This window comes from Cyprinodon variegatus, unplaced genomic scaffold, assembly GCF_000732505.1.
Source record: "Cyprinodon variegatus isolate N-32 unplaced genomic scaffold, C_variegatus-1.0 Scaffold1213, whole genome shotgun sequence".
Classification (NCBI taxonomy): Eukaryota; Metazoa; Chordata; class Actinopteri; order Cyprinodontiformes; family Cyprinodontidae; genus Cyprinodon; species Cyprinodon variegatus.
The window spans coordinates 18,013-26,714 of NW_015151666.1; the positions used below are offsets into that span (position 1 = coordinate 18,013).

At 35.8% G+C, this 8,702-nt stretch overlaps 2 protein-coding genes across 2 annotated transcripts in view; both read right to left on the reverse strand.

The window, feature by feature from the left end:
* LOC107102166 (adipocyte enhancer-binding protein 1-like) overlaps positions 1-1,335 on the reverse strand; it is an 11,961-nt gene extending 10,626 nt beyond the window's left edge. Inside the window, exon 1 of the mRNA XM_015401367.1 lies at positions 1,332-1,335. Within this exon, the coding sequence (XP_015256853.1) occupies positions 1,332-1,335 (4 nt within the window). The remainder of the gene's footprint in view (positions 1-1,331) is intronic.
* Positions 1,336-1,901: 566 nt separating this feature from the next.
* Positions 1,902-8,702, reverse strand: part of LOC107102170 (histone H1-II-like) — a 16,550-nt gene continuing 9,749 nt past the window's right edge. Inside the window, exons 2-3 of the mRNA XM_015401371.1 lie at positions 2,749-2,985; positions 1,902-1,981 (exon numbers count right to left, since the gene is read on the reverse strand). Of these exons, the coding sequence (XP_015256857.1) occupies positions 1,917-1,981; positions 2,749-2,985 (302 nt within the window). The 3' untranslated portion in view covers positions 1,902-1,916. The remainder of the gene's footprint in view (positions 1,982-2,748; positions 2,986-8,702) is intronic.

Genomic DNA, 8,702 nt, shown 5'->3' on the forward strand with positions numbered 1-8,702 from the left:
AGTTTTATATGAATGGACATTTTCTTTTTCCTTGATTTTTTTTTTTTTTTTTTTAGTCAGCTGCTGTAGCTGGAATTCTATTTAGGCTCAAAAAGGATTATATAAACACTACCAGGACCCTTGCTGTATGTAACCTTATTTTATAATAATTGATTTTGGTCTTTTTTGTACAGGCATCTAACATGATTGATTACCATTATTTTGATGTCAGTCTGTCAGAACCCTCAAAGGGTATTCCCATTTTTTTTAGGGACAGATTCCGGAAGCCTATATCCCATTTTCTACCTTTTTTACACAATTAAAATGCTGCAAGGAAAAACAAAAAAATTCAACAAGTCTTAGTTTAAACAAATCAGAAATTGTTAAATTATTAACAAATCAAAGTATTATTAACAAACAAAACACATTAACAGTGGATGGCAAAAGAAGGCAGCAGTAATGCATGCGCTTCAGGTGATTTTAAGAAATAGCTGCTAAATGCACTAAAAAGAGAAAAACAAGCTGTAAAACCATGCTTTTAAAAAAAATAGATATCATAGAATGTTTCATCCATTTATTTTGAACATTCTGGTATTTCACTCGTAACATGTGTGAAAGCATGCTTTCCCTCGGCCTATTTGTGAGATTAAATATTTAGTTTGTGCCTTTTCTTGGCCTAATAGGACTGAGTTTAGAGAAATCTTGTACCAGAATCTAATGCTGGAATGTTTAAGGTAGAGATGACAGAGAGCAGTTGCCTCCTTACTCTAGACAAGGGTGAACTATAGATAACAAGCCCTCTAAGGTGCTTAAAGCTTCCTCATGCCATGAACAGAAGACAATTGTTTTCAAATGTTTATCTGGCCAGTGAAAGATATATAATAACAGGGAATGTCCTTGATGAACTGAAGTTGTTTTCCACCAAATGTTCAAGTGTGAGGAAGTTATGCAGTGCTGGGGTGGTTCCATGGGAGAGAGAGTGTGTTGGGATTTTTTTAAGGTATAAATGTGTGTGCTGGGGTTGCTCTATCTCTCCGTCTAAGGACATAAAATACATTTTAACTTTTTTCTTGAAAGAAATGCTTCTATCAGCCCACAGCATCAGGGATGCCCCACTGTGCCCAACAGTTAGCATGGGACGATTTTCCACAAATCCATCCAGGGTTTGTTATTAAAGCTCAGTAGACTTTAATAAATGGCTGATATTTGGGTTTATCATGGTAGAACAAGAAGTCATCCAATTATTCCTAAACAAGGCATGTCCCATGGTTGCAATGGGAACCTTTACACAGGCTCTTTGCTGCACTTCTTTGAGAGAGAGAGAGAGAAATTTAGAGGTTGATTTTCCTCACCCATCATCCTACTCTTTTTATGGTGAACATTTAAGTGTTAAATCTCATCCAGCCTGGTGGCCATTGGCTACATTTACTAGCTTCTGCTTCAATTCAGATTCACACCTTATGGTAAAAAGAAATCGTGGATAACAGAATGCTGTTTGGTGCAGAAATGATAGTTTGTTCATTGTGATAATTAAAAAAAAGTTCTTAATGTTTAAGGAGTGTTGGCCTAGTGGTTAGAGCTGTGCGCTTGGGCTCTGAGAAAGTTCCAAGCACCTGATTCGATCCCCACAGCCTGAAATTTGGGTTCCTGAGTAATCCAATCAATCCAATCCACTTTATTTATATAGCACGGTTTAAATAAACACAAGGTTTCCAAAGTGCTGCACAAAAAGATAAAATAACTAAAATAAATAAAAGTAAATAAAATAAAATAAAAGCACTGCGTAAGACCCTTAACCCCACACTGCTACCCGGGTGGCGCACAATGGCAGCCCACTGCTCCCCAAGGTGGATGGGTTAAATGCAGAGAGGGAATTTCTCCACTGTGAGATTAATAAAGTTCAATTCAATTATTTTGTTCCTCACTGATTAATACACTCAGAATAAATGTGTCTTACCCAGGTCTGGCTCAACGGGCTCTGTTTGAATCTCAGGCTGAGTTGCTGTGAAGAACAAATTAAAAGTAAAAAAAAATGAAATGTATTACAGTAATTTTACAGCTGATCTATTTCATTTTCTGTTCATTTTAACAAACCAGTTTGTTCCTAAAAAAATCATTAAGTTGAATATTGTTCCACCTATATAGAGGGAATTCTGTTCCTTTATTGTTGCAAAAAAAATGTTTTGTAAATGGAAATCTAGAAATGAAACTTTTAATAAGAATGAGAGTAACTTTGCTGTTTTTTTTCAGTTATTTTTTAAATTTCAATTTCTCGTTTCTTTTTTTTTTTTATTTAAGCAAAGGATATCTTTTTATATTTCGGTGTTTCAGATTGAGTTTGAGGAAGTCCCTTCTTTTTAAATAGTGTTTCAGAAATCACAATGTCAAGCCCAATACAAATGCTTTTGCTGGACAAAATATTGACCAATAAAAGAGAACAGAATTGGTAAAATACAATTTAAAAAAAGCGCAACTCATAAAACCTAAGTTTGGAAAACTAATTTCAATTTGTAAAAAAAAAAAAAAAATGTATTCTGTAAAAAATTTGGGGAAAAAATATATTTGAACAAAATAAAACATGAAAAATAAATCTGAAAAAAGAAAATGTGAGGAAACAGCAAAGTTACCCTTCTAACATTTATAAATTTCATAGATTGAGATTTATTGATTACATTTTTTCAAATGTCCATTTCCACTTTGCTGGCAACAATAATGGAACAAAATTAACTCCATACTTGCTCCTGAAACCATAAATCTACGTGAACTCACTTGAACCCAGGCCCACTTCCTCTTCCTCCTTCTCCTCCAGAGGAGGGAGCGTCTCTGGCGGCACCGTGGTCACTGTCAGCTTTGGTTTCTTGGTGGGTTTGGGCACCTTTGGCTTCTTTGTGGACTTTGGTGGCTTTGGTTTCTTGGTTGGCTTTGGGGTTTTAGGTTTCTTGGTGGGCTTTGGACCTTTCTGCTTCTTCGCTTTAGCCTCTCGCTCTGCCGCCTTCTTTGCTTTGGCTTCAGGGTAGACAGGAAGATAATCCGTTAATTGAAACCAGAATGAAGCATGCAAAATATGCCCACACAAAGCAGCTGTGTAACTTCTGTGAATATGTTTCCTTTTGTGTTATATGAGCATAAAAGGCTTTATTCCCAGCAAGTTTTCTTTTCTACAATCATCAATCTACATTAAAGAAAACATTTACAAACAGCTATTGCAACGCATACATAGAGAGCAGCCGGTGTGGAAGCAGCGCACCATGCTGGATCCTGACAGAGAGGATCCAGTGCAATTTAAAATTTGTTTCAGTTAGTCATGCGTATAATTATAAACAGAGTGATGTTTGCTTAGTAGAGAGGTAGAGTGGAGGTAGCGTAGAGGTAGAGTGTTGACAGCCCAAAAGAATGTTCACATTTTGGATAAAGTAAATAGATGGTTTGAGAAGGGTGTGAAGGAAGCCATCTATGTTAAGAAAGATAAACCAACTTTAAAAAGAGGGGGTTGGCTCAGGTTCCAGCTTTCAAAAACCTACAATGCAGCGATTCAGTTAATCCCTTCCTGTTATCATGGCAGCCCCAGCTCCTGTACATGAGAGAGGAGGACCTCGTCTATTCAGCCAGGCAAACAATCCCCTTTAACGACCGAACTTTCAGACACTTAGAAGGGTATGGGTTATTGCAGTCTAACAAAAAAAGCCTAACAACCCAAATACAAATGACCCCTTGGTCTGTTCCAATTTGCATGTTAAAATATCAGCTGATCCCGGTTCTGCCGGTTTCTTCCAGTTAAAGGGGAGTTTTTCCTCTCCACTGTCACTACATGCATGCTTGGTGTGAGGGATTGCTAAAGAGTCAATGACAAAATGCAATATCTACTGTCTCTACATGCATGCTTGGTGTGAGGGATTGCTAAAGAGTCAATGACAAAATGCAATATCTACTGTCTCTACATGCTCATCCAGGAGGAACAAATGTTACAAAAAAATGACTGGATGCAATCAACTGGTTTTCCTCACCAATCTGACAGTATTGTCTCTGTAAAGTGCCTTGAGATGACATGTGTTGTGAATCGGTGCTATATAAACTGAATTGAATTAAATTCATTAGAGTCGAACAGCTTAGAGTATTTTTTTTCTCTTCTCATTGTATAGTTAAAGTTTTGTCCAATTATATGTTATAACTAAACCTTGCAGACAGGAAACCTTGAAAAACTCAAAAAAGAAAGCGTAGCTAAGTTGCACCTATTTTATACACACAAATGTTACCTTTTTTATTTATAAAAATGTTAAATAATGAAATTCTTGATCAAACCAGCTCTGGTCTCTGCTATGTTAAATCTCTTGTATTGCCTTTTTGTTTATTACGTTTCTCATAATCTTTTCCTAATAGATAAATTCATAATTTTAGTTCCAATGAAAAGAACTGCTCTCTTTGTGGTTTCTTATCTCGTCCTGTTGCCATGCTGGATCCATTAATCAGGGCTTCTATTATGCAACATGTTAGCCCTAAACTCATCCTGAATTAACTCAGTCGAGTTCGCTGATTGATCACCTGTTCTAAAACCAGAAAATCCTGCATAACGTATGGCTCAGCTCTCCTTCTGTCAGATTCTAACTACTTCTTCTCTTTTCTCTGTTTATTGTTGCATAAAGTGGCATTATTTACATGAAGTGGGGAGGATAAGTTTGGCTGTTTTCTTCCCTCCCTGCAAGAGTTTACTCCTATGTGCTATTTTCCCTTATTTAAATTAAACATGTGTTTAATGTATACAGGGGTGGATTTAGGAAATTTGGGGCCCTAGGCAAAGACAGAAAGGGACCCTTTGAATTGAGAAGGCAACACATAAAACAGACCCATTATACAGATGTTTATAGAATAGACATCCATTATTTGTTCTACGTTTTGTCCCTCTCTTCTTGTCCCTTTTATTGTTGTTTTTCTCTCTATGTTTTGTACTCAGCTGACTTTTCATGCTGTCTCACAAGAATTGATTGATTTTTTCTTATCACTAAGCCTATTCTACCTTTGCTGATTGCTCTTTCCCGTGTTTCCAAAAAGGCGACGGTAAAAGTAAATAACCCAGTCCTTCTTTTCACTGCAGACAAGCCATGATCTGCTTATCTGTTCTCCATTTTTCATTTCGATGAAATAATAGCTGCATGAATCATGACAGCAGACAAGATAGAGGAGAGCAGGAGGCGGGATTACCAATCTACTTGCTCTGGAGAGCAGAGTTCGCTGCTTTTAGATGTTGTAGCCAAAGTTTCCAGTAACAGGAGGGTGCTTTTTTTATAATAAAATCATGGGAGAGGTCCGGAAAGTCAATAAATATAGCAACAAAAGTGCTAAGTTTGCAAAACTGCTGTTTGTTTTCAAACAGTTTGCTGCTGTCTGTTTGGACCTTTCTGCACATGCATAGAAAATGGACTGATCCAATATGGTGGACACTGAAAGGGGCCCCCCCTGAGACACACTTAATATATAAGCATTCTGATGGCATTTTAAGGAAAGTATTTTTATCAAAAACATAATTATTGTGCACAAATAAGTAATAGCTGTATTAACTATACACGTAAAAGGAGTTTTATGGGGCCCTCAGGAACGTGGGATGGATGTATATAAAGTGTTTAGCATATTACGGTAATCTCTTTTGGAGTTGCTGATGACTTTTGGACATTATTTTTCTGTCACAACATTAAAGGGCTCATCCCGATTAAAGACACATCATCTATTTGGAGATTTATTATGCTTTGAAAGTCTAAAATTATGCGCCTCGTTGCAGATTGTTGGTTTGATTTGTAGGTTTAAGCCGACAAAAGAGAACCATCTAATTTGTTTAATGTTTGTTTAAAACAGCCTCCAGGTGGGCAGGAAAGGTCTGGAAGGTGGGTAGAAATTGCTGCTCTGTCAGAATATGGAGTCATGTGACGGAAGGCAACATTCCCCACTTAAAAAGTTCAATACAATAAAACCACAGAAACACAGAAATACTACAAAGTATTAAAGAAACTCAAAATCATCGACTCATCTGATGGACAGATATTTGTGGATTATATTACCTAAATGCAATTATTTATTTATTTGTTGAAATGATTGATGCTTTATATCTTTAGATATCCTCGATTATTCCTATTTTAATTTGTGTTACTCTTTATTAGTTTATAGAAGAAGGGATGCATTTGGTGATTGTAAAAACTATTTCCATGAGAAATTTCTAACTGCAGCAGAAAAACAACATAAAACAAGGGGCCTCATTTGGTCTGTATTAAATTCCTGCACAACCTGGCTAACAACGTGACAACATATCACATTACATAACGGTGCTCAGAACAATCATGATTTTTTTCCCCCACTCATTAGTAGTGTTGCACCGATGCCATTTTTTATGCAGTATCGGCCGATATAGATACCATACAGATACAATCTGTTTGAAATTGATGTGTGTGTGTCTATATGAAGAACTGCATACTACTTGGATGTAAAATAATTACCATCATGGCTTTGTCAAGCTGCTGCTTACCTTTATGAAGCAGGACAAAGACTAATAAAAAGGGAATCCAGTAGAACTTTTTATTGCCTACCTGGAATGGGTGACAATAGTTGACGGAAACTTTTGGCTCTCAGAATGGTATCTGTGCCCTATTTGTTGGTACTCGCCAATACCAATACCACCATTTTAGTGCTGGATCGGGGCTTCGCCCGATACTGGTATCCGTGCAACACTACTCATTAGCTAAGATCTGCACAATAAAGTGTTGAAAATGGCGTCTCTTTTTCTTTAAGAACTTGTTGATTTTAGAGCCTTTTGTTAGAAGTCAATTAAATGCTTTATCTCTTTGAATATCTTTTAAAATTATGCATTAATTAAATCATCAGATTTTAATATTTTGGCAAGAACTGAATTAGATTAATGTGGAGCATTTTCATTTTTCTATTGTGTTTACAGCTTGAAGTTGGCCTGTTTCGTATTAATTGCTCCCTGATATATCGTATCTGGACACATATTCAATGCAAACAAAAAAATTATGGAGCGCAGAATGTATTAATGTAGCAAAGAATATTTTCATTGCAAATGTCTATTATTGATAGGCTTTCTTTAAATGCTGCGCAATTTCTCTTTTATTTAGATGCAAACGTTTGATAACAAATCTAAATATCTTTCTAAATAATAAATCTATATTTATGATTTCTACATCTTTTATCTATATATGAAAGTTATTTATTTTTTATTCTCAATGTATATCTAAATCATACATCTGATAAAATGTAATGCATTTACATATCATAAATCTGAATCTAAATATAGATCTAATGTGTTTTTTATATATATATATACATGTTTTATTTAAACAGGACTGCTTTGTCCTGCAATAACACTTTTCTGGATATTTTTTTAAGTTGTTGTTTCAAAAAGATTTACTTGATTTTTTTTTTTTTTATCTTGTGTGTGCAACTAAAATACATTGTTCACCCATTAACAGAATGACCATAAATGCCTAAAAAAGCATTAAAATTAGCTGCTGTTCTTTAAACCTTTGGAGCAGGCTTCCCCAAAGTCAGTCCTTGAGGGCCTCTGTCCTGCAGGTTTTAGAGGTTTCCCTGCTGCAGCACAGCTGATTTACCTAGATAGCCGATTAACAGGCTTTTGCTGAACTGCAATCATCAGAATCAGCCAAAGCGGAGAAACCTCTAAAACCTGCAGGACAGAGTCCCTCGAGGACTGGGGAGGCTGCAAATCTGGAAGCACTGCAAACATCCCCCAGATGAGAGATGATAGTTAAGAAAACATGTTAAGAAGAATTTCTCTCTCAAGGCTTATATCTTACAAATCTTATAGTGTCTTATTTGCTTTTTTTTTTTTTTCATGCAACCCTAAAATATATCATAATGATTACTGTTCAGAATTCTGCATTTCCGCAGGAGGTGAGAGGATTCCCATTAAAAAGATGTTTAACAACTTTTGTAGCAAAGAATCTCATCCTGTTTCCACACTAATTCTTTCCATCTTGATGCTTACTTCATGTCCATCAGCAGATTACCGCCTACTCCACCTCAGTAATCACTATGCAGCCTTCAGTTTCCTGCTTTACTTTTATAGAAGGGTGGAAATGGGTTCCATGATTAAAGTGATTTTTTTAAGATGAGTGAGATTTTGTCCTTGTTTACGAACTTGTACTATTTTTTCAAAATTTCCAAAAAATCATTTGAGTGAATTGCATGTAAATTGATTAGCAGGTAAATCCGAGGTTCAGAAATGGTTAGATTGCCATGGAGCCGGTTCACATATGTTAAACATGTGTGGAGTTGGTCATGTGTTGATCTAGCAGTTCTTGGAGCATCCAGCAGATAGGCTAAGCAGGGAGCGCAGGCCGCCATAATAGGATGCCTTCATAAGCAGCCCAGACAGCGTTACTGAGGGAAGAATGAGAGCAGTTGCTGATTCTCAGTCATCCAGGTCAGAGTTAATCCAGAAAAGTTAAAAAAAATAATCCACTGGACTTTGTTTCCAATTTTGAAGATGTTTCGCCTTTGATTAGTTTCTTTATTTATTCACCTTTGTTTTAATTACCTTATTTTTTATGATCCCTTATAATGTTGAACTTTATTTATTTATGACTTATTTTTTAAAAGTATTTATTTGTGTGCATGATATAATATTTTTGTCTGTTTTATTTTTCCTTTGTATTTTTTTACCCTATATATTTATTCAATGCTATTTATTTATGCCTGTTTTT